Source organism: Balaenoptera acutorostrata, chromosome 13 (assembly GCF_949987535.1).
Source record: "Balaenoptera acutorostrata chromosome 13, mBalAcu1.1, whole genome shotgun sequence".
NCBI lineage: Eukaryota > Metazoa > Chordata > Mammalia > Artiodactyla > Balaenopteridae > Balaenoptera > Balaenoptera acutorostrata.
In genome coordinates this window covers 85,477,272-85,502,543 of record NC_080076.1, presented here as the reverse complement: position 1 = coordinate 85,502,543, position 25,272 = coordinate 85,477,272, and the positions used below count along the sequence as shown (strand labels likewise).

The window sequence follows — 25,272 nt, the reverse complement described above, 5'->3', positions numbered from 1 at the left end:
CGCCCACGAGGAGGTGGGCGTGGCCTGCGCGAGTCAGGTGACTTGTCCCATCGGACGGTACCGCCCACCGTCCCTGGCCCCGGGCTGTCAGCGCCCGCGCCTCTTCCTGGAAGTGCCCCAGCACCCGGGCCTCACCGCTCTCCTGCTGCCGGCGCCTCCCATCTCCGCAGCTGCCCCAATGGCCCTTCTCCCAGAGCTCGAACTCCTGGGTGGCGCCTCCTGAAGCCCGTTTCCCCCTTGGAACAAGGTGACTCAAGGTCTGCAGAAAAAAAGAGCAGACTGTGATCTGGAGTTCATTCATTCTCTATTTATTGAGCACCTGCTGGGTGCCAACACTGTTCTGGGCACTGAGGGTAGGCTGGTGAACAAAATGGACAAAATCCCCTGCCTTCGTGGAGCTTACATTCTAGTGGCGGAGACACGCAAACACCGAGGAGTAAACTATAATAGTTTAGAAGGTGATACATGTATAGAAAAAAATAAAGCAGGGAAAGGGGGCACTGGTAGTGCGGGGGCTGCAATTTTAATTGAAAATGCTCTGGACAAGGCGTTTTGTTGTTGTTGTTGTTGTTTTAGGGCAGGGGTTTTTTTGGTCTGTTTTCTCCAACTCGTTCACTTACAGTTCACTATCTTCTGAAACAAGCCGGGGTGCAGGATCATAAACCCATTCAGTAAGTTTGCTGCGCACCTATCAAACGCTAGGCTGAGGGATTCCAAGAAACTGGTAACTTTCATGGAATCTTATATTTTAGTGAAGAGAACAGGCAAACAACAAAATAAGTTCACATCTTTCTGACTTGGTCACTTTTGAGCTGAGACCCGAACCAGCAATGCAAAGAAGCAGGGACCTGCTTTCCAGGGGCGGAAGGGAACAGCAGACGCAAAGACGCTGAAGCAACAATATCTGCCCGTTGGATCATTAGGAGGCCAGCTAAGCTGCAGAATAGTGGAGGGCAGAGGGGAAGTGGGGATAGAGTAGTGAGCTAAGAAATGTTCCCTAGGCTATCGACTCCAGGAGGGCAGGGACCTTCACTGTCGGTTTAACAGCTCTACCCCCAGCATCTAGAGTATTGCTTGGCACACTGCTCAGTAAATATCTGTTGAATGAATAAGTGTGGGAGAGAAAGGAATGAGTGAAACTCATAATTAGCCCAGAGTCAAGTCACAAGCATGAGGCATTCCAGGTCAGCTATGTGAAATTTAACTCTTGTCGCCACTAGAGGGCGCCCCTCCACTCACCCACATTATGGGATAAAACTGAAGGCCCCCTCCTCCCAAAAGTCTCTGGGATTCTCCCAGAGACCTTTCTGTTTTTATGAGACCGGGAAACTTGGAATTTTAAATCTCACCCCATTGGGCTTGTTTCTTTGGTGGCCTTTGTACTTGTTACCTCTTTCACTTACCATCTGTGTCTCAGCTCAAATATCACCTCCAAAGAGAGACCTTCCTTCTCTGTTTAAAGTTGCCCCCATTTCATGTTCTGTCACCTCGCCCTGTTTTATTTCCCTTATAGTTCGATTACTACAGTATCTGAAATCACTTAATTTATGTACTGACCTGTTTGTCTGTACTCCCCTCGCCCCGCCCCCGCCCCGGCTCCCCCAGGAGATGAGTGTCTGAGAGCAAAGTTCCCCTCTGTTTAAATTACTTCCTTATCACCCAGGGCCTCTCACAGGATACGGCACACCGGAGATTCCCAATAGGAACAGGTTCAGTGAAAAAGATAATGAAATGTCCTTGGTTCTAAGAGCCCCCCAGCTCAGAAATGGGTACACACAACGTTTTGAGGGCCCATGGGGCCTGAGGGAGGCTAGTAGGTCTGGAAGAGAAGAGCCTGGAAGCTGGGAGGAAAGATTTGCTGATTAAGGAGGAACAAAAGAGGTGGGAGTGGCAGTTCAGCAGGGGGCTTTGGGGTGGGGATGGGGCCAGGTTTCCTTTCTCCAGATCCTACATCATGCCCCTCCCACTCTCCTAATTCTGTGCGGTTTGAGTCCTACCACGTGCACAGAGCAAAAGAAAAGAAAAACAAAAATACTATCAAGACTTGGGTTGGTGGCTTGGGAGAGGGGTGAGCATCTGAGTAATTCCTGTTTCCTGCTCTAGGGTCCTAGAGCCCTGAAGGGCCAGTGGTTAATAACTTTTCCCCACTATTGTTAGAGCTAGTTGGGGCCATGAGATACACCCACCCCATTCCAAGCCTCTACTTAACAGAAACTGAGGCCCCAGAGAGAAAGCACCTTCCCAAAGAACACCAAACAAGCCAGTGGAGAATGAGCCTGGGAACCCCAGAGGCCCACCCCGGCAGTGCCTCCAAGCACCATGTATGGCTCCCCCTAGTGGCTAGAGGGTGTGTGCTCTCAGCCTTTTGGGGTTTGTATTTGAAAAAGCCAAATAGAATTTTTCAATCAACTCTGTGTATGAGGGTATAGAGATCCAGCTGAAGGGACTGCTGCAAACTGCTTCACCACTGTAGCCAGTGGGCACAGCCTGGGGCTGACCAAAGACGGCAGGAGCTGCCTTGGGTGGTAGCAAGCTCCCCATCACATGGGGTAAAAAAAATACTTAGCACTTAAATAGTACTTACGAGTGACAGGCACTATTCCAAGTTCTTTATTAGTAAATAATTTATATACTTATTATAAAGAAATATATAATATAAAATATATTAATAAAATAGAATAATTGATACATTTATTAAATACATTGTTATGTTAATATATCTATATTATCTTGTATTAAGTATGTTAAATTATTTTGTTGTTTATTATTATTTTATTGTATTGAATATATTATATTGAACTCGAGAATTCCTTACAACAACCTGTCGTATTAATATCACCATTTTAAAAAAATTGAAGTGTAGTCGATTTACAATATCGTGTTAGCTTCAGGTGTATATCACCATTTTGCAGATGAGAAAAATGCACAGAGAGCCAGTAAGTAGTAGTACAGGACATTAAACCCAGTTGGTGGGTCTCCAGAGTCTGGGGCTTAACTACCACCAAAGTCACCCCTACCCCTGCATCAGAATCTCCAGAGCTATTTTTTTAAATGCAAGTTACTAAAACCCACCCAAACAGTTTAGTTTTAGCAAGTTTTTTGGGTAAAGTTTGAGAACCACCAAACTAGATGAGCTTTAGTTTTTAAGTACTTTTAGTCTTCTGCAGTGGTTAAGGTTGGCTGTTCCCTTGGCCACTCAGTTGCAGTGTGACCTTGGGCAAACTACTTAACCTCTCTGAGCAACCAATACCCTTAGCAAAAATAAAGATATTACAAATACCTATTCATGGACCCTGAGTCTGGACACCCAGTCACCTTCCCAAGGCAGATTTTTAGGAGGGGTAAATCTGATGCCCAGCTAAAGAGGAAATACCTTGCCCGTTCCTGCCCAAAATGGCCTCAAAGAGTTCCCCACTTTCAGTTTGAAAAGAGAGCATTCTGTCAGAGCCCATCATGGTTGCTTGCCTCTATTTCCTTCCCCCATCTCTGCCTTACCCTCTGATTGCTCTAGGTTTGAAACCCCTAAATTAATAATAATAAAAGAGCCATCGTCTCTTATTTTTTTTAATTTTTATTTATTTATTTATTTATTTATTTATTTATTTATATTTTTGGCTGTGTTGGGTCTTCGTTTCTGTGCGAGGGCTTTCTCCAGTTGCGGCAAGCGGGGGCCACTCCTCATCGCGGTGCGCGGGCCTCTCACTATCGTGGCCTCTCTTGTTGCGGAGCACAGGCTCCAGACGCGCAGGCTCAGTAGTTGTGGCTCACGGGCCCAGTTGCTCCGCGGCATGTGGGATCTTCCCAGACCAGGGCTCGAACCCGTGTCCCCTGCATTGGCAGGCAGATTCTCAATCACTGCGCCACCAGGGAAGCCCCATCGTCTCTTATTTATGTATATTTATTTATTATTTTTGGCTGTGTTGGGTCTTCGTTGCTGTGCGCGGGCTTTCTCTAGTTGCGGCGAGCGGGGGCTACTCTTCACTGCGGTGCGCGGGCTTCTCACTGTGGTGGCTTCTCTTGTTGTGGAGCACGGGGGCTTCAGTAGATGGGGCGTGTGGGCTCAGGAGTTGTGGCTCGCGGGCTCTAGAGCGCAGGCTCAGTAGTTGTGGGACACGGGCTTAGTTGCTCTGCGGCATGTGGGATCTTCCTGGACCAGGGCTCGAACCCCTGTCCCCTGCATTGGCAGGCGGATTCTTAACCACTGCGCCACCAGGAAGTCCAGAGGCATCATTTCTTAAGCGCGTGCCTTTATAGACCAGTGCTTGTATGCCTCTGGTGATGGGAAGTGCCCTCCTTCTGTACCAGTTATTTCTAACAGTTCAAAAGTTCTCCTTCTGTGGAGCTGGTATAGGCCTCCCTGTGACTCCTTCTATGTGTCACACAGAATGTGTGAAATCCCTCTGCTGCCCAGCCCTGGTGCCACCTCCACAGGACATCTGGAAGGCAGCATTAGTGAGTGATCCAAGGGCTTTCAGAGTCAAAGAATTGGGTGATGGAAGCAGGGGACTGGTTACAAGATTCAGAATTAGGGTTTGTGTTGATTTCAAAATGATTCTCTGTGTCTGAAGCTCAGAGACCATTCCAGGGGAACCCCTGCCCTGCCTCCCTGCTCCCCAGGCCCTGGGTTTTTAGGGCTCACTCTTCTCCCTGGTCAGAAGCCATTGCTCGGACTGTGTGTCTGTGCTCATGCCTTTTATGGTTAGTGCTTTTTCTGTCCTGGCTAAGAAATCTTTGCCAACCCCAAGGTCAGGGAGATATTCACCTATGTTTTAAAATTTTAAAACGTAGATTTTTAAAAAGCTTTAGAAGGACCTCCCTGGTGGTCCAGCAGTTCAGACTCTGCGCTCCCAATGCAGGGGACCCGGGATCAATGCCTAGTCAGGGAACTAGATCCCGCATGCCCTAGATCCCACATGCATGCATGCCGCAACTAAGACCCTGCACAGCCAAATAAATAAATAAATAATTTAAAAAAAAGTTTTAAAAAGTAAAAAGCTTTAGAGTTTTCACTTGTATGTTTATGTCTACGATCCATCTCAAACTGATTTTTGAGTGGAGTAAAGTTTCCCCATTGAAATGCATGGATCATTCTGTCAAAAATCAAGTGACAATACTTGAGGGTCTGTTTCTGGATTCTCTATTCTATTCCATTGCTCTATTTGCTAATATGCCAATATATACTTTCTTGATTACTCTAGCTTTAAAATGTGTTGAAGTCAAGTAGGTTAAGTCTTTCAACTTTGTCCTCCTTTTCCAAATTGGTTTGGCTATACTAGGTACTTTACATCTCTCTCTATATTTTGGGGTAAAATGTTGGGATAAATTTTGGAATACATACATGACTTGGGAATCACTGCATCTCTTAAAGGGGTGGGGTCTTCCTGGAAATCTAGCATCCTCCATTACAAAAACAGGTCCGGGAATTCCCTGGCAGTCCAGTGGTTAGGACTCGGTGCTTTCACTGCGATGGGCCTGGGTTCAATCCCTGGTCAGGGAACTAAGATCCCCCAAGCTGCGCAGAGCCACCAAGAAAAAAAAAAGAAAAATAGGACCAACTAGGTCACACTGTAGAGACTGAGCACCTGGGTCAAGAAGGACTGTTATGAGTTAAATTGTGTCCCCCCCAGTACCTCGGAGCGTGATCTTATTTGGAAACAGGGTCTTTAGAGAGGTAACCAAGTTAAAATTAGGTCATTACAGTGAACCCAAATCCAATATGACTAGTGTGCTTATAAAAAGGGGAGATTTGGACACACAGGCAGGCCCAGAGAGAAGACGATATGAAGAGACACAGGGAGAATATGGCCATCCACAAGCCAAGGAGTGCCTGAGGCTTCCAGAAGCTGGGAGAGAGGCCTGGGTCAGATCTTTCCATGGAGACTTCAGAGGGACCATGGCCCTGCTGATACCTTGATTTCAGACTTCTGGCCTCCCAAAGCGTGAGACAATAAATTACTGGTGTTCTTGGCCAGCCAGTTTGTGGTACTTTGTTACAGCAGCCCTAGGAAGCTCATATACATACCCTAGAGTAAGTTGAGGTGGAATCTTCAGTCAGCCAAGGGACTTGAGTTCTAATAGGTTTATCAGGGAGCTGCAAGTATGTTCAAGATGTCAGCAGAGATTAGAAAAAGACAAGCAGATTTTGGAGCTAGGAGCTCCTCGATGAGAATCCCAGCTTTGTCAGTTTATAACTGTACCACTTTGGGCAAGCAACCCAACCTCTGTGAGCCCCACCTGTCAAATGGGAATAGTAATTAATGGGGTTTGGCAGAAAGGGCTGCTATGACTGTTCCACAAAAGAACATTTGTCTGGCAATGAGCACAATGCTCGGTAAACGGTGGTTACTCTTTTCCCTTTTGTGGGATGTGCTGTGCTCAAGGAGAGGGAATTGTTTCATTCCGAACCTGATGAATTGGCTAATCTGTGAGTATTCACGAAAGGCAGAAAATCAGTGAGAATCCAACCAGGAAAAACAGATACTAGAATAGGGGAATTTATGCAAAGAATTGCTTCCTAGGTAATGGAAGAACCATGGAAGCAGGCAAACAGGGGAGGGAGGGTAAAGAACCTACAGATTAGCAACAGCAGGAAGGCCAGTACCACCCCTGGGATTGGAGGGACCAAGGGAGGAGGTGGTGTTTCTGGTAACCAGGAAGGATTGAGGTCACCAGACAGAAGGTGGACCCACAGTGGGCCTGTCTGGTGGGAGGTGGAGACATAGGAACTGTAGCTGCTACTGGAAATATTACCTGAGGCAGAGAGAGGGAGAAATACCCAGGCTTCTCCCTTCCTCCCGCCCACCAGGCTCCTATCACTGACTCCCATTGGTCAATCTATACAGGAAGTCAGTTGATTTGGCAGCCTGCAGAGGTTGGCCTCCCTGTGATACAGAGCTAAACAGAGGAAGGGCAAGGAATGGATTTGAGGGCAAACAAGACCAGGTCCGACACTGCGGAGCTGGAGTTATATTTAATCTCTCTAAGCCTCAGATCCCCCATCTAGAAAATGGGGATAATGATATCTATGAGTATCTACTCACAGAATAGCTGACTGCATAAAACAAGATAACACGGAGAAACAGTTGAACCTGGTGCCTGGCATATAGTAGGGAGTACCCTGTAAATGTGAATGAATCATCTAGTTAGCTGTTTTCTGCTCAGAGGATGAAAGGAAAGAAGAGGACAGAGGCCTGGGAATAAACTCAAGGTGCTGGAGCAGTGCTGGTGCTAGTGATATTTTTATCTTGCAGACGTGCCCATCTGTCCTCTTTCTGTTCTAAGCTGGTGACTGTCATTCTCCTTTTAGAAACCCTGAGTCAGGGCTCACCACACCAAGTTCAGGGTAGTCTCCACACTCCTTCAAAAGGACTTCAGTCCGCTAGATTTTAAGTTGGTGTCTCTGCATCCAACTGCTGCCAAATTTTTTTTACCTCCCCCGGCCTGGGGCTGAGCTGTTTCCAGGATCTCTCTTTGTATAATTAAAAAGAAAAATAGAACAGCAGATGTTGCCAAACACGTATTTAAAGTGACACCCTGGGTTCAGGGAGTGAAAAATAAAAACGTTTAAGGTTTAGATTAAAAGTCTCCATGCCCAGCTGTCTCCTGACCTTGGAATTTCTCCTCAGCCTGGCCGCCTTTAATCCCCTGCCCTGGCTTGTAAAAGCCTTTTAGACTGAGGGCATTTATTTCCCAAAGAACTATTCCAGCCTAATCACATAAAAATGCCCAGCATCCCAGGAACGGCTTGTCAAGTGCAATGTGGTTCTGCGGTTCTCTCCAGAGGCCCTGGAGAAGGTGAGGAAATTGGGGCTCTGATCACCCTAGGAGTCACCCCTGAGTCTTTGCTTCCCATTCACTGTGCCCTTTCTCCACCACATCTAATCCATCAGAAAACCCGGTCGACTGCAGCCCGTCACATTTTCTTACAATCTGAGCTCTTCTTATCAGCATCACCTCTTCCATCTTATCCAGGCCACCATCATCGCTCGCCGAGAGGTCTGCAGTAACCTGCTCCCTGATAGCTCTGCTTCTAAAGCCATTCTGTAACAGCAACCCAAAAAAAAATCTTTCTAAAACAAATCTGACCCTGTCCCTGCTCTGGTTGTATTATTTTCCCACTGCTGCTGTAACAAACTACACAAATTTGGTGACTTAAAAACAGTACAAATGTATTCTCCTACACTTCTGGAGGTCAGAAGTCCAAAATGAATCATAAGGAGCTAAGATTAAGGTGATGACAGGGCTGGTTCCTTCTGGAAGCTCTGAGGAGAAGTCCATTTCCTTGCCTTTTTCAGCTTCTGTACTCCTTGCCTTGTGACCCCTTCCTCCTTCTTCAAAGCGTATTAGTCCAATCTCTGCTTTTGTTGTCATATCTCCTCTCTTGAGCCCTCCTGTCTACTTCTTATAAGGACCCTCATGTTTACATTAGGCTCATTAGGATAATTCAGGATAATCTCTCCATCTCAAGCTCCCCCCTTCTTGCTACACGGCATGCGGGATCTTAGCTGCCCAACGAGGGACTGAACCTGTGCCCTCTGCAGTGGAAGCGTGGATTCTTTTTTTTTTTATAATTTTTATTTATTTATTTATTTATTTATTTATTCATTCATTTATTTATGGCTGTGTTGGGTCTTCGTTTCTGTGCGAGGGCTTTCTCTAGTTGTGGCGAGCGGGGGCCACTCTTCATCACGGCGCGTGGGCCTACTCACTGTCGCGGCCTCTCTTGTTGCGGAGCACAGGCTCCAGACGCGCAGGCTCAGTAGCTGTGGCTCACGGGCCTAGTTGCTCCGCGGCATGTGGGATCTTCCCAGGCCAGGGCTCGAACCCGTGTTCCCTGCATTGGCAGGCGGACTCTCAACCACTGCGCCACCAGGGAAGCCCGGAAGCGTGGATTCTTAACCACCGTACCACCAGGGGAAGTCCCTCAAGATTCTTGACTTGATCACATCTGCAAAGCCCCTTCTGCCGTACGCGGTAACGTATGCCCAGGTTCCAGGGATTAGGACGTGGATGTCTTCGTGGGTCATTATTCAGCCTACCACACCTGCTTAAAGCCCGCCAATGGCTTTGCATCTGAGTTAGAATAAAACCCAAGCTCCTTACCCTTGAGAAGAGGTATGAAAAAGCTTCATCTGATCTAGTGCCTTCCTACTGCTCCAACACCATGCTCTGCCCCACCCCACCCCTTTTAGCTTACTTGCTTCTCACAGTTCTTCCCACAGCCAAGTCTACTCTTGTCTCGAGGTCTCTGCACATGCTGTTCCCTCTGCCTGATTGCTTTCCCCCCAGATCTTCACAAGGCTGGCCACTTCTTCCCTTTTAGACTTTAGCGCAAGTCTAAAGAGACTTCTCAGAGAGGTCTTTCCCTGATTTCACCCACCGCTCCCTGCTGTCTCTCATATCACCTAGGTATACTTAATGTCAATATAAGCACTTAATGTTACTGTTTTGTTGTTGTTTTTAATTTGTTTACTTATTTATTGCCTTTTCCATTAGAATGTGAGCAAATGAGAGAGAAAAACCCTTTCTTGCCTTGGTCACTGCTGTATCCCCAGTGACTGGTACACAGTATCCTTGATAAATGTTTTTTGAATGGATGGATGGATGGATGGATGAATGGATGATGATGATGGTCTGGACGTCCAATTTGGTCTCAGGGCTTCAGTGTCCAGGATTCAGGCTCAGGATGGAGGTAGGTGAGAAAGGCAAGAGGGTACTTCCTGTGTGCCAGGCCCTGTGCTAGTCTTTCCTTTATGCAATTCAACATTTATTGAACACCTACTGTGTGCCAGGGCTGGTGCAAGTTACTTATTCATGCATTATTTATTCAATTCTAGGAGCATTTGAGTGCCGACTGAATGCTAGGCAATGTACATTTAATAAGCCTCTACTGTATACCACCTGCCCCAAATTAGTGCCTGGGTACACAGTAGTTAAATAAATGTCTGAATCAATGAATACCCTCAAGGAGTCCCCAGTCTTCCTGCTAAAATGGCCTGTAAATAAATAACTCTAACACACAAAGATAAGCCTATAACATGGGTGTGTTCAGAGTGCAGAGGGGCCCCTTATCACCTTGTACTGGCAGGTACCTTTCCCAGTCTTATCTTCTCACCTGGGAACTAGCTTTTTGAAGGTCAGGTAGACTCACCTTTCATTCACCTGCCTCTCCATCCCCTGGGCACCCAGGAAGGATCTTGCCTGTAGCACGTGCTCAGGCAATGCCTGTTGTCTGATTACTGCTGATCCCCTACTGGCAGTTGTTCCTTCATTCATACCCCGGGCAAGAGGGCAGCAGCTCAGTCCTAACCCTGGTGCTGCTGGCAGTGAGCTGGGAGCCTCTGACAGGCTACCCACCCTCCCATTTGGCCTGACTTTTCCAGCCATCAGTGAAGGATTTGGTCTCCTTCCTTGGTGTAACACCTTGCCTGGACTTCTATATAATCTATTCTTATAAAAATTCAGGCAATGCATAGAAATTGTTAAAGATTCAAATACTCACCATAAGGGATTTCCCTGGTGACCTAGTAGTTAGGATTCCAGGCTTTCACTGCGGTGGCCTGGGTTCAATCCCCGGTCGGGGAAGATCCCACAAGCCATGCAGTGCGGCCAAAAACCAGAACAAAACAAATCCTCACCATAGTCACAAGACTTTGCCTGATCTGACACTTTCCTTCCCTCCTTCCGTTCTTCTTTTTTTAAAAAATAGTGGTAAAATATACATAACGTAAAATTTACCATTTTAACCATTTTAAAGTGTACAGTTCTGTGTCATAAAGTACATTCCCACTGCTATGTCACCATCACCAGCATCCTTCCCTTCTTTTTTAATAATAATTTAAAAATTCACTACTTGCTCATTGTCTTTTATTGGGGTCTTACAGTTAATGATCAGTTCGTTTGAATATTTACAAAGATAATTTTAATAATGTACCAATTGTTTTGATAAGAAATGGCTAATATGGAGTTTGTCATAGTAAAATGAAGTCGTGAAATTACTTTTTGGAGTTACTGCCATGGAAAGTAATAAAGATTGTGCCACTGTGAGCAAGTAAAAAAATAAAGAAGAATACTATGCAGTTCTAAGCTTAAAAAAAATAGGAAATAAACATATATATGGTTTAAAATAATAATATATTATTGTTATCAATTTAAGAAACAAAACTTTACCACTTTCACAGCAGCATTATTCACAATAGCCAAAAGGTAGAAACAATCCAAATGTCCATCAGTGGATGAATGGAAAAACAATGTGCTATATACATACCATGGAATATTATTCAGTCTTAAAAAAGAAGGAAATTCTGACACATGCTACAATATGGATGAATCTTGAAGACATTGTGCTCAGTGAAATAAGCCAGTCACAAAAGGACAAATATGGTGTGATTCCACTTATGTGAGGTACCCAGAGTAGTCAAGTTCATAGAAATGGAAAACAGAATGGTAGCTTCCAGAAGCTGGGTGGACGGGGATTTGGGGAGAGTTATTTACTCATTAGGTGTAGAGTTTCTGTTTGGGATTGTTTGGGCTGAATGTCTATTTCCTCCCGAAACTCTTTTTTTAAAAATAAATTTATTTATTTATAGCTGCGTTGGGTCTTCGTTGCTGCACAAGGGCTTTCTCTAGTTGCGGCGAGCGGGGGCTACCCCTCATTGCAGTGCGCGGGCTTCTCATTGTGGTGGCCTCTCCTGTTGTGGAGCACAGGCTCTAGGCACGCGGGCTTCAGTAGTTGTAGCTTGTGGGCTCTAGAGCGCAGGCTCAGTACTTGTGGCGCACGGGCTTAGTTGCTTCATGTCATGTGGGATCCTCCTGGAGCAGGGCTCGAACCTGTGTCCCCTGCACTGGCAGGCAGATTCCTAACCACTGCGCCACCAGGGAAGCCCCTCCCGAAACTCTTATGTTGAAGCCCTAACCCCCAGTGTGATAGAATGTTTGGAAGGTGATTAGGTTTAGATTAGGTCACGGGAGCAGGATCCTTATGATGGGATTACTGCCCCTATAAGAGGAGGAGAGAGAGAAAGGTCCCTTTCCACACACATACCGAGGAAAGGCTCCATGAGCACACAGGGAGAAGGCAGCTGCCTACTAACCTAGAAGTGAGTCCTCACCGGGAAATGAATCTGCTGGCACCTTGACCTTGGACGTCCCAGCCTCCAGAACTGTGAGAAATAAATGTCTGTTGTTTACGCCACTCAGTCTATGGAATTTTGTTATACTGGCCCAAGTTAACTAAGACAAGGATAATGAAAAAGTTCTAGAGTTGGATGGTGGTGACAGTTGCACAACAATGTGAATGTACTTAATGGTACTGAACTGTACACTTAAAAATGGTTAAATGATAAATCCTATGTTATACGTATTTTGCCACAATTAAAAAAAAAGTGCTCACCTCAGTCTACTAAAATTGGAACAATACAAAGGTTGGCATGGCCACTACACAAGGATGACATGCATATTTGTGAAGTGTTCCACTAAAAAAAAAAAAAAGAAAGAAAAAGAAAAAAGAACAATAGTAACAAGAAAAACCCTAACATTACCAGCATTTCTCATTGAAATTCTCCATCGCCCCATCCCAATCTCCTCCTCTTCACTCCCCAGAAGTAACTACTATCCTCGGTTTTGGATTTATCCTTTACTGTAACATTGCTTTTCTATATACACTGTTTACTTTGGCCTGTTTTTGAACTTTATATAAACTTTACGGTGTGCCTACTTCTGCAACTTGCCTTCCAGTTCAACAATTTTTGGTCAGAGTCATCTTGTAGACCCAGGGAGCTCTAGGTCATTCTTTTTCACTGCTGTGCAGTATTCCATCTTACAAGGTACCTGTCACAGGCTTCTTCAGAGCCTCTCCGCCTCCCCTCTCAGGTGATTTCCTTTGGCCACTTGTTTCATCCTAACCATTAATTACTATGTTGACTGATTCTGCGTGGGCTCTGACCAAATGGCCTCCATCTGGGCTTCCCTGTGTGACACTGAGTGACTGCCTAGGTGCTCACATGTGGGTAATGCTGAAGAAGAAGGAAGTTTACACCCCATGGGGCAAACCTTTGATCAGGAGCCAGTAGATAATTCTTCTCCCTTCTTCCTCTCCCCAGGACTGTCCTAAGTTGCCATAGTAAGTATGGCCTCTTCTCCGTACTCTCATTGAATCACCCGCTTTCCCTGCCTCACTCCCCCTTTTCTGCACTCTTGTTTCCTTGGACTGCACTTCCCAATAAAGTATAATGCAAACTTTTGATTCAGACTCTGCTTTCTGGGGAACCCAAGAAAGACATATCTGTAATGTGTCCACTACCCTGCCGATGAACATTTGAGTTGTTCCAAGTTTTCTGAGATTGCATACAATGCAGCTGGGGATACCATTATTGTTCATGCTTCCTGGTGCACTTGTGTCTGTTTCTCTAGAAGGTTCCTAGCACAGAACTGCAGGATCATAGGCTGCATGTTCCTTCAGCTTTATCAGATACTGCCCAATTAGTTCTTAAAGTTCCTACTTTTTTTTCCAGTTTATTTCGTCCCTAACCCCCACCAGCAGCTCACTACATTTGGGTCATATGGGCCTTTTTTCAGTTCCTTTACTGTATGTGCTCCCCCATCATGAGGCCTTTGCATCTGATGTTTTTTCTGCTGAGAACACTTCCCCCACACTCAGCTTAACTCCTCAGAGCTCAGCTCTGTGCCTCACTTCCTTGGAACAGCTCCTTGACTTCCTCCTCAATCCCAGCCTGGGTCAACCCCCTCCTCGCCCTGCCCATATTATATATCTCGTAGCCTCATATACTTCTCTGCTGTGATTCACTGATCTGTTGCAGTGTTCTATCTGTGCAACTGTTGGTACAAAGTCTCCCCTCTGCTAAGTTTCACTAGCCTGAAAGTCATGACCACCATGTTTGTTTCAGCTCGTTGCCATATCTCTAGCACCCAACACCATGCCTGGCACATAGTAGGCAATTGATATTATTATTCTAATAGCTATTCTATGTTCTCACTCATCGAGCTCAGTGTGTAATTTTTCCAACATGTTTTAACATTAATTAGCATCTACTGGGGGCCAAGATCATGACAATGTAAACAAAATCCCATTCCTTGAGGAACTCACGGATAAAGTTTAACAGACATTAATTGAGCTTGCTGGACCCTTACCTATTTTAAGTGCTTAGAGCTAAGCACTTAAAACTGTTTAATTGGCTCAGAAGTTACCCCTAGTCTGAGTGTTACTATAATGAGTAATGATGACCATTGTTTATTGAGCACTTATTATGTGCCAGGCACTCTACTAAGTGCTTTGCATTTACCATCTCATTCTATCCTCACATCCTACCAGGGAGGTAGTATTATTACCTCCATTTTACAGACGAGGAAACTGAGCCTTAGGAAGGTGAAGTTACTTGTTCCAGATCACACAGCTAGTAAATGGTGTAGACAGGATTTCTCAGCCAGAGTGCCTAACTTCCTATCACAATGTTATACTTCCCCTGTCCTAATTACGCTGCTTTCAATTAGATCCCAGAGACTGAGTTCTTAATCAGAATGGTAAACTACGATAGCTACCATTATGGGGCACTTATTGAGTACTAATCACTTTATATCCATCCATTCATTTATTCAACAAATATTTACTGAAAACTTACAACATGCCAAGCTCTGTTTGAGAGGCTGGGGGTACAGAGGCAAACAAAACAGAATAAAATCCCTGCCTTGCAGAGTTGACATCCTAGTGGGAGGAGAAAAAAAAAAACTAAACAAAATAAGTAAAATATATGATAGATGGTGATCAGTGCTACAGAGCAAATGGAAGCAGAAAAAGGAAATATGGAGTGTTATGGCTGGTGTTTCCATGATCTCATTTCATCCCCCCAACAATCTATTATTTTTCCCATCATAGAAATGAGATTCAGAGAGGTGAAGTCACTTCCCCCAAAGGCACACAGCTCACAGGCTAAGTCTGGAAAAACACAGGAACCCATCATGCACTTTTTGCTGTGCACCTACTGAGTGCCTTGCGTTGGAAACAAAAGGAGCATCAAACTTTGTTCCAGTTCCAAGAGTTGAAGATCTGGAAGGCTGGTAAGTTAACCCAGGTGAGTGGAGGGCTCACAAAGCTGTATTCAGTTGTCTATGCTTTGCCGGGGGCAGACATTAAGCGCAAGATCGCTTGTGGGAGATGCCGACGTTGATACTGGAGTCGAAGCTCAGGCTGACAAATCGATTTTAGAGATTAGGAGCAGAAGATGAAGGCCGCCTAGTTCGTTTTGGGGCTGTTAGTGACCCAGAGGCCCACCAGTCCTTGCCCTGCCCCCAGAGCTGGCTCTGCGCCCCACCCCCTTCTGCCCTAGGTCTCCAGCCTCCAGGCCATCAAGCTGGGAGATCTAGAAAGTGGCTATGACAGAGTGCTACCGACCCCACCGAAAGCCACACTCACATGCAAATAGGGCCTCCCCCACCCCATCCAGCATTAACAGCTTGAGGGGCCTCCTAGACTCCGAGGGTCCGGGGTCTGGGGTGGGATGCGTGTTTGCAGGCCTCAGCTGCCAGCGTTGACAGCTGGTCCCCTGCCCCCTGGTGGCCCAGCGGCTCGGCTTCTGCCCAGCAGATCTCATGAACCCTGAACCCGGGAGGCAGTCTGGAATAGAGTGAAGGAAGCCTGGGCTTTGGAGCTAGAAAAGCGTAGAGCACTGCCTCCCCCAGGCCACCACCTTGTCTGTTGCACTTCAAGAGGGCCTCTTAGAACCCTTGCCTCTTCTTCAAAGAGGTACACTTTAAGGTTTAGTTGATCAAGCTGAAAACAGACATATTTTGGAGTTTGTAGGACTCATTCATTCAACAGATGTTTGTTGAGTATATTTTATGAGCCCGTCCCTAGGGGTTGAGGATAAGCAGTGAGCAAGACCACGTCTCAGAGACTTCTCCTTTCAGTGGGACAGACAGACAGTAGACTATTAATACATGAGCATTTTATTATAATTGTGAGAAGTGCTCTGGATGAGAAAGGGTTTTGTGCTAAGGTAAACTGGGCAAACTTACTTGCTCTCAATTTGCAATGGGCAAGATTTCTCTCTTCAGGCTGGGGATAAGAGCCAACGGTCCATCTCATTTCAGAACATCCTATTCTCACTGGGATAAAAGGGCTGCTCTCGGCCATAGATAGGTGTTGCGGGGTGAAGAAGAGGGTTTCCTATACTGACTCCATCTGCAAAGGGTATTATACAATGGATCGCTAGGAAAAGAGAAAATCTTAGCACTTTTATTGCTAGTTTTCTGAAGGGGAGGAATTTGGGGACTAGGGTAGGAAAGTTAGGGGTGCTGGACTTCCATTAGACACTTTTAGAGTAGGTGCTGGCACTGTGCTACCTTGAAGATACATCAATGAATGAGAGACAGGGTCCTTGCCCTCCCAGGGCTCACTGTCTGGTGAGAGCGTAAGCAACAATAAAATAATGTGATAAGCATTATGAGGGGCCAGCAAAGAGAAGCCATCTCGGATGATGCCAGGAGGATAAATAAGAGCTATTATATTATTCTATTATAAATAAGAGGAGGAGGGCTGGCAGGAGAGAGTGCTCTGAGTGGAGAGAGCATAGGCAAAGGTCTGGAGGAGAGAAAGCAGGTTTATTCAAAGGACTCAAAATAGTTCGGCGTGTTCAGACTTTGAAGGAGACCTGTTGGGGAGAGAAAGAATGTTGGAGAGAAAAGCAGGGCTGTTGCACTCATCTCAGGCAGCCTTCCTCTTGGGGGAAAACTAAATTTCTTCTTTTTCTTTTTTGGCCTTGCCACGCCGCTTGTGGGATCTTAGTTCCCGGGACCAGGGATCAAACCTGTGACCCCTGCAGTGGAAGGGCAGAGTCCTAACCACTGGAACGTCAGGGAATTCCTGAAAACTAAATTTCTTTCTTCCTTTTATTTTAATAATTTATTTATTTATTTATTTATTTTTGGCTGTGTTGGGTCTCTGTTGCTGCGTGTGGGCTTTCTCTATTTGCGGTGAGCGGGGGTTACTCTTCCTTGCAGTGCGCATGCAGGCTTCTCATTGCGGTGGCTTCTCTTGTTGCAGAGCCCGGGCTCTAGGCGTGCGGGCTTCAGTAGTTGTGGCTCGCGGGCTCAGTAGTTGTGGCTCGCGGGCTCTAGAGCACAGGCTCAGTAGTTGTGGCACACGGGCTTAGTTGCTCCACAGCATGTGGGATCTTCCTGGACCAGGGCTTGAACCCGTGTCCCCTGCATTGGCAGGTGGATTCTTAACCATTGTGCCAACAGGGAAGCCCACTCTTTCTTTTTTAAAAAGTATTTATTATATATTTATTTATTTGGCTGCGCCAGGTCTTAGTTGTGGCATGTGGGATCTTAGTTCCCTGACCTGGGATTGAACCCGCGCCCCCTGCAAAGGCAGTGCGGAGTCTTAACTATTGGACCACCAGGGACGTCCCGAAAACCAGATTTCTTGATTCCCCAACTAGTTAGGGTTATGAAGTCCAGGTGGTCGCCTTCATTTTACTGAAGACACACCATTTACTGACCACCCTGTTGCAGAACTTTGACTCATTCAATTGTCATATTAAGTCTTATACATTTGATATCACGACCCCCATTTTACAGGTGGGATAACTGAGGCTTACTTTGGGCCCTTGGTCCAAGGTCATGTAGCTCATTATATCTGGGAATTTATTTATTTTATTTATTTATTTATTTGGCTGCGCCGGGTCTTGGTTGCGGCACGCGGGATCTTTGTTGCTGCACGCGGGATCTTTGTTGCTGCGTGGGGGGATCTTAGTTGCGACATGCAAACTCTTAGTTGCAGCATGCGGGATCTAGTTCCCTGACCAGCGACTGAACCCAGGCCCCCTGCCCTGGGAGCGTGGAGTCTTGGCCACTGGACCACCGGGGAAGTCCCACATTTGGGAATTTAGAATGTTCCTTTATGTAAATACTTCTGTTCTAGCAGTTTTTTTACATGAGGTAACGCATGTAAAAGCTTTTTTGTAATAGAACCATGTAAACATGAAGCATTATTATTAGTTTTGCTGGATTTCTGGCTCCATCCAGTTCAGCCTGCAACATTCAGGGAGCCCAGGAAGGGGCAATAATGAAAACCAAAAGCCCCAATGGCCTCTCTTAATATTCCCCCACGTCTATTCTGGTTCCCTCTCTGGGGCACCTCCAGATGTTACCTTCTGCCAAATAGAGTTTGTTTTTCAGAAGTTACAAGACGTGGGAGGTTAAAAACAAAAAAACCCAAAAAAACAAAAAACAAAACCAGCAGCATCAACAACTTTAAAAACCCTTGCAGCAGCCTGAACACAAAGAGTTTGAATTTTGAACAAAGGGCAGGGTGAGACGGAAAGTCAATGCTGACACATCCTCTCTCCAGCTGTGAACTGGGGGGTCTGAGGGCTGCTGCAAAGGTCATCTGTCTCTACATCTTTGGGCAGGAAATGCAATTCAATCCTCTCAATGACTGATCGCTCTGTAAGATTAATGGAATCATCTCCAACATTGGTCTCTATTCTGACAGCACAAAAAGTGAATCAAGCGTCTCTCTCCTCCCCTCTCCTCTTACTAAGCAAGGTCAGCTGATTCTGCATTTTAAAAGTTCAAAACTTTTCTCCAGGAAATTTGTCCCCGGGTGTTTCTTTGCAGGGCGAAACTCTTTCTTCTGGGGTGAGAACCAAAGGTGGCACTGGAAGGTTTGGGGACTTTTCTAGGCTTTTCATCTGTCCCTGCTTCATCTTTCCAAATGAAGTGAATGCAAAGGGCATGATCGTCCCTGAAAGGGTTAACTGCCAGCCCGGCTGTCCAGCCCTCTAGGATTGCCAACCAATGATAACTTAGCATGATGAAGTAATGCTTGCATTTTGAGTTCCATTGGTTAACACACTTGTCCATCAATCCAAAGATGCAAGTTTTGAAAGTATCTTTGAACTTTTATGACTCTCTTCCTGGCGTTAACCCCTTGATTAACTCACCTGTTATTTCCAAGATTCCTTCCAATTCTCACGCAGGAAGAGAGATATTAGAATATGCAAAACTCTAGACATAAACCTGTCTTCCCCAAATGACCAAAGCCCGACACTAAGGCCATGTGTAATTCTGCTCTTTCTTACTCAGATACTTCAATCCACAAGGACTGAGGAGCAAAACAAAAACCAAAACAAACAAAAGTCTCTGGGAACTACACCCACTTTAACTGTAATAGTGTGTGGTCTGTTGTCCCAGAGTACTTACTGAATTGCAAAAATAACACAAAATATGGCAAAACTCTAAAGTTTGGAAAAAGTAGGTGCTGGATACACAAATCCTTGCTATATATATATTTATTTTCTATGCGTTTCTTTATGTTTGAAATATTTGATAAATTTAAAAGGGCATACTGGTTGTTAAAAATGCAAGTAATATATAAGTATAGACTATATAACCCCCTCAAAATTTTCTCCTCTCCTCAGAAGTGATCAAACAATGGTTTGTTATTCTATTCAAGCCTTTCTTTCTCTTTCTCTCTTCCTTTCTTTCTTTTTCTCTTTTGCATATCTATACGTTACCTATATATAGTTTGTTTTAATATAAATGGGATCATTACATACATGTTATTCTGTGACTTATTTTGTTTCTTAACCAATCTTGAATTTTTCTGTATCACAACATTCAGATTTACCTCATCCTTAAATATTTTAGAATGAGGCAGTTCTACAGATCACATTAAGTGAAAAAGGAAGGGGAAGGACAGTGTGTATATTTGTGTGACACAATAATGAAAGAAGATACATGTAGATGTTCGTAAGAGCATAAACCATTTCTAGGAGGATACCCAAGAGACTTGCTAAGTTTTCTGGGGATGGGAGTGTGGAGAGGAGAAACTGGGGGTGGGAAAGAAAGAAAGCAATTTTAAAACAATTTTTAAATAGTAGAACATTTCATAAATACAATCGAATTTATAAAATATTTATGTACTCTTAAAGAATTACACTCAGCTGTCCACCATCTAGATTAAGAAACAGAAAATCACCAGTACCTTTCACTGTTTATATTCCCTGCCCCAGAGTTGAGTTTTTTCCTGCATTTTGTGTTAATCACTCCTTTGTTTTTATTTATGCTTTACCACTTATGTATTTATAACTAAATAATATTTATTTGGTTTAGACTGGCCTGATTTTGAAACTCATAGGCTCAAAAAGCACAAATAAAATGAAATTCAATTTTGAGTAGGCAATACATCTACATAGTATAAAATTTTAAAAAGCACATATAAAATGAAATTAAATCTATAAGGTTCAAAATCAGGCAACACTAATGCATATACATGGTAAAAATTTCACACTGTTCCAAAGAAAAAGTTTTCTTCTCTTTTCCCAGTTCTTTTCCCCATTCAAAAATTGTATTTCTTTCCAAAGAAAATTTTCTGTGCATATTAAAAAAATATGTAGATATAGATATATCCCCTTTGGTTTACATAAGTGGTCATCACAATTTAGTATTATTCTGCACCTTGTTTTAATTTAAGGATATCATGAAATCATTTTACATCAGTATATATAGAGCTACCTTATTCTTTTTAATGATTTGATAGCATTTCATTGGGCAGATAAATGGTCCAAGAATTATTTAATCAGTTCCCCAACTTTTAGATCGTTTTCAATCTTTTCCTATTGGAAACAGGGCTACAATGAATTGCATCTTTGGGTTTGAGTCTGACAATAGGATATATATCAGGAAGTAGTTATCCATTTCTAAGGCTTCCTGCCCCATCACCAATTATCTGTCCTTGAGAAGTTTATTTGTCAGATCTGGGTAGGTGGGACAATTTTATATCTGACTGGCATCCCCAGGTGCCTACAGTGCCATGCTCTTGGCAGGCACTCAGAATGGGTGGTTTAAGGGCTAACACTCCAAACATTCACATTGTACCAGATGGCTCCTTCTAGAAAACCTTTGCAGATATCCCTGGCCTCCTTCCCCCGAGATAAACTCTGGAAAACACTCTAAGATTGCACTGTACAGTAAGATAGATACTAGCTACATATATTTAAATTTAATTAAAATTAAATAAAATTCAACATTCAGTTCCTTAATCCCACTACCCACATTTCAAGTGCTCAACAGTCACATGTGTCTAGAAGCTCCTATATTAGACAGCACAGAAATAGAATATTTCCATCTTTATGTTCTATGGGACAGCCCTGCAGGGAGTTATAGTGAGAAGCCTGTGGGCTCTGGATTCCTACAAGCCCTGGGTTCAAATCCTATCTTTGCCATTTCACAGCCCTAAAATGTGGGCAAGTTACTTGACCTCTCTGTGAGCCTCAGCTGTAAAAGTGGGCAATTACAGACCCTCCCTCATAGAACTTTGATGAGTATTCAGAGATAGCAAATGTGAGAGGCTTTGCTCAAAGACATAGTAAGCTCTCAAAAATCAGCAGCTATTATAATTATACATGAATATGACAGCTTCAGTTTCTCACAGTGTGAAAATGCTGGATTCTGAGAGTTCCATAGAGTATCAGCCCTTCCTAACTTGCTTGGGAAGCTGGCGGCCCACCCCTTGCCCAGCCTGGAGTTAGCCTACAGTCGGAGCTGGTTTTTCTATCTTCTGTCTTTAGAGCACAGAGCTGCTCAATCAACCTTTGATGAATGAAGAAATGAATGAAGGGGGCCAATACAGCCAGGATCTGACTGGGCCTTTTGTTAAGAAAGAGCAAGAGGCTCCAGGAAGTCATTATTATTATGTTTCAAATACAACTGGCCTGGTCTTTTTTTTCCTGCAAGACAAAACAAACAAACAAACAAACAAACAAACAACCCTCTCCTGGGGAATCACCTTAAGCTTCCCTCCGCTCTCTCACCTACAGTCCACTCCTGGGGACAATTAGCCAAGGAGCTCAAGGGTCTTGGCCCTTCCCCCTTCGGCCCAACATAACCTCCTCCCCCCACTTTGAGCAAATGCCTGGAATTCTTTCAACAGGAGGACAAAGCCTTTCATCTGCCAATTACTGATAAAGAGAAAATGCAAATATTGCTGGGAAGGTGATCCATCAAGGGCCCAACATTTATTGAGTGACCACTTAGTAGCGGGCGGCAGGGTAGGCATTCTGGGGGCGTCAAAGGGGAACAAACCCCCGGCTGGCCCATTCTTCTCTCTGGTCTGTGGTTTCCTGGCGGTTTGTAGAGGGAGGGGATTAAATTAGGTGACTACTCAACCCCTTCCCACTCTGACAGGCCAGGAACTCCCCATCGGGGTGATATATGGACTTAACTGTTTTTACACTAAGGTGTCTGCCATTGGGTCTTTTCCTGATACCAGCTTTTGGGGACACCATGAGACCACATGGGGAGGCAGTAGGGTCTTTGGGAGGAAAGGAGCATTAAGACCAAGTGTTTTATTTCACAGTTTAGCTTTACTGCACTTAACTCATGACCTTCCAGCCCACTGCACCCTCCTTTGAACACGTTTATCTCATTATGTGGGAGCAGTGAAGATGGTCAATATCCAAAAAAAGATGTGATGCCACAGCCAGGCTCCAGTCTGAGCCCCAGCAACCCCATTTATATAAGCTGTGTGATCTTGGGTGTTTGGCTTTCCCTTTCTGAGTTACAGTTTCCTTACCTGCAAAATGAGGAATAACAAAACTGTTTCCCTTAAAAGGTTCTTGCGAGAAAGAGAGAAGCAAATAAAACGGTCCCTGGTTCTTGACAGAGGCTGAAGGCAAAACCCTTCTCACGCCCATTAAGCCAAGGTGGGCGATTTCAGTTTGGAAAAAATGTCGATGTTCGCCAGCTAGTGGACTTGGATTAAAACAGACTTCAAGGGGGCTTCCCTGGTGGCGCAGTGGTTGAGAATCTGCCTGCCAATGCAGGGGACACGGGTTCGAGCCGTGGTCTGGGAAGATCCCACATGCCACGGAGCGACTGGGCCCGTGAGCCACAACTGCTGAGCCTGCGCGTCTGGAGCCTGTGCTCCGCAACAAGAGAGGCCGCGACAGTGAGAGGCCCGCGCACCGCGATGAAGAGTGGTCCCCACTTGCCGCAACTAGAGAAAGCCCTCACACAGAAACGAAGACCCAACACAGCCATAAATAAATAAACAAATAAATAAAAGAACGTGAATTTCTTTAAAAAAAAAAAAAAAACTTAAAAAAAAAAAAAAAAACAGACTTCAAAGAGTCGTCTTTGGAGGGTAGGTGGAAAAAAATACAGAAAGATAGGACAGGAAACTTCAAGGTGAGTGAGGGGGAAGCTGTCTCTTACGGTGACCAATACTGAGCTGACGGCTCACATCTGATCTCTGATGGGGAAGCCACTTCCTCTCCACTTATCTGTCTGATCACTGTGTTGACACGGGGAGGATAGGAGGGTAGAGCAATCATCCAGATTCAAAACTTCTCTGAGCCTCAGTTTCCCATCTGCAAAATGATTTGCTCCAACTATCCCACAGGGTTCATGAGAGAAGCAAAATTAAAAGTATGGCAAGTTTGTTTGCAAAGCCTGCTATGAGCAGGTCTAAGACTCCTTCACTGTAGCCCTGGTGCCATGTCATCTCATCGTGATCTTCACCTCCAAGATCAGGCCTAGTTGGGCTGGAAGAATGTTTAGGGCCAGCTTTCCTCACAACTAAAGTCGACCTGACTGTTGTTCATGATGGACTTAACAGGATAACACGTTTAGGATTCCAGTTTTGGGGGTGGTCACAGTGAACTAGGTATGTGGACAGCATACCGAGATCTAATGATACTCCATATTTGTACAGAGGGCGCCCATACCTCCGCCAAGAAGCGCTGTAGGCTTAATCAAGGGGTGCCCAAAGTTCCCCGCGCCCCATCCCAGCGCCTTGCACCTTTCCACCGACATTTCTCCTGTAAACCGCCAATAAGGGCTTACCCTTCGCATGTTTGCCAGCTGCGTTAGGAGGCGCCAGATCCGATTCTCTCGGTAGTTCACTCCTGAGCATCTATTTCCTCCGCTTGGCGAGCGCAGGGACCTTTAAAAAATGTCCAACTTCTCTTCCAGGGCTTGTCGCCTAGTAAAGGACTCCACAGACGCGGGCAGAGTGAATGAATGAAAGGCAACGTCTTCCGGTCAGCTCGGGTCTGAAAAGGCTTTGGTCTGGCTGTATTTCCTGTACCTGTGTGTATGTGGATCCTTATCTTTGAGTCCAGGAGTTTAAAAGCTATGCAGTCCGTACAGGTATGGAGCTGCGCTAATTTCTTCCTGAGCCCCCAAATGCCTCCTCCGTATGGCAGGTCCGCTTGTGGGGATCTAGAGAGGACCCCCCCAAAAAAGACGTAGTAGAAAATAAAAAAAAATTATATATACACAAAATGTTTTGAATTTGGGTCGGCCACGTAGGTAACGAGGTGGGGTGAGTGAAGGAAGAGGAAGAGGGGTAGCCCGTGGGGGCCGTGGGCAATGGGGGCAGGGATTGAGGTGGGAGGTCGTTTTTGGGGGGTGCCAGGCCCCGGGGGCTTTCACTCCAGCATGCTCGGCTTGCATTTCCGCGCCTCCCGCTGAGGCCAGCCGTGCAAATCTGCACCTCCCTCCCCACCCCCTCCCTCCTTCCCTTCCTCCCTGCCCCGCCATCTCCGGGATGCGCCCGCCGCCTGCAACTCAGCCCTTCCAAAAGTCAGCTCTGCACACAACTCCCGGGCGGCGGCGGCGCCTGCGTGCAGAGGCGCACTCGTGACCCAACAACAAAACAGCGATGCCAGGGCGCTAACGGCGCCCGGTGCCTCCCGGGCGCCCTCCCCGCCCCACACCTCCTCAGGCCACCGCCCCCGCCCACCCCCATCCCGGGCCGAGTGCCCCCCCCAAGCCGGGCCGCGGGCTCGGAGCGCGATCGGCAACAATGTTTACGTTCCGGGGATTATGACGTCGACGCCTCCCCCCACAACTGCTGAAAATGGTTTCCTAGGACTTTGCAAACGGATCTGCTTAAGTGTTGGTGCAAAACTTTGTAGATCTCGGCTCTGGCTAGCTTTATTTATTTATTTTTTGGTTTGTTTTCTTTGGTCTTCCCTCCTTCCCCCCTCCGCCAAAATGCAGGGGGCAGGAGTGTTGACAATTAATTGGTGAACTCTCCTAAAAAAATGGAGGCAGAGAAAGACTCTGGAAGAAGATTGGTGTGTAGCTTTTTTTTTTTTTTTCCAAATCTGTATCTGGTATATGATAGATCTATTTTTTTTGTTGTTGTTTCTTGCTGCCTTTTCTTTCCTTTTCTGTATTTTGCAAGAGGACCGGAAAAAAAAAATAATAAATTGCATGCAAAAGGAAGCAAGCAGCTTACTCCTC

At 45.4% G+C, this 25,272-nt stretch overlaps 1 protein-coding gene and 1 pseudogene across 7 annotated transcripts in view; both read left to right on the top strand.

The window, feature by feature from the left end:
- Positions 1–12,384: 12,384 nt before the first annotated feature.
- Positions 12,385–12,480, top strand: LOC114238768 (U6 spliceosomal RNA; annotated as a pseudogene).
- An 11,573-nt stretch (positions 12,481–24,053) lies between these two features.
- The window catches only part of KDM2B (lysine demethylase 2B), a 124,192-nt gene continuing 122,973 nt past the window's right edge, over positions 24,054–25,272 (top strand). For 3 of the 7 annotated variants that reach the window (XM_057526186.1, XM_057526181.1, XM_057526180.1), the window contains exon 1: positions 24,783–25,103. In XM_057526186.1, coding sequence (XP_057382169.1) covers positions 25,071–25,103 — 33 coding nt within the window. In that variant the 5' untranslated portion in view covers positions 24,783–25,070. Of the gene's footprint in view, positions 24,172–24,782; positions 25,104–25,272 lie in introns of those variants that run through there. The other 4 variants (XM_057526177.1, XM_057526178.1, XM_057526179.1 and 1 more) reach the window with 3 other exon arrangements.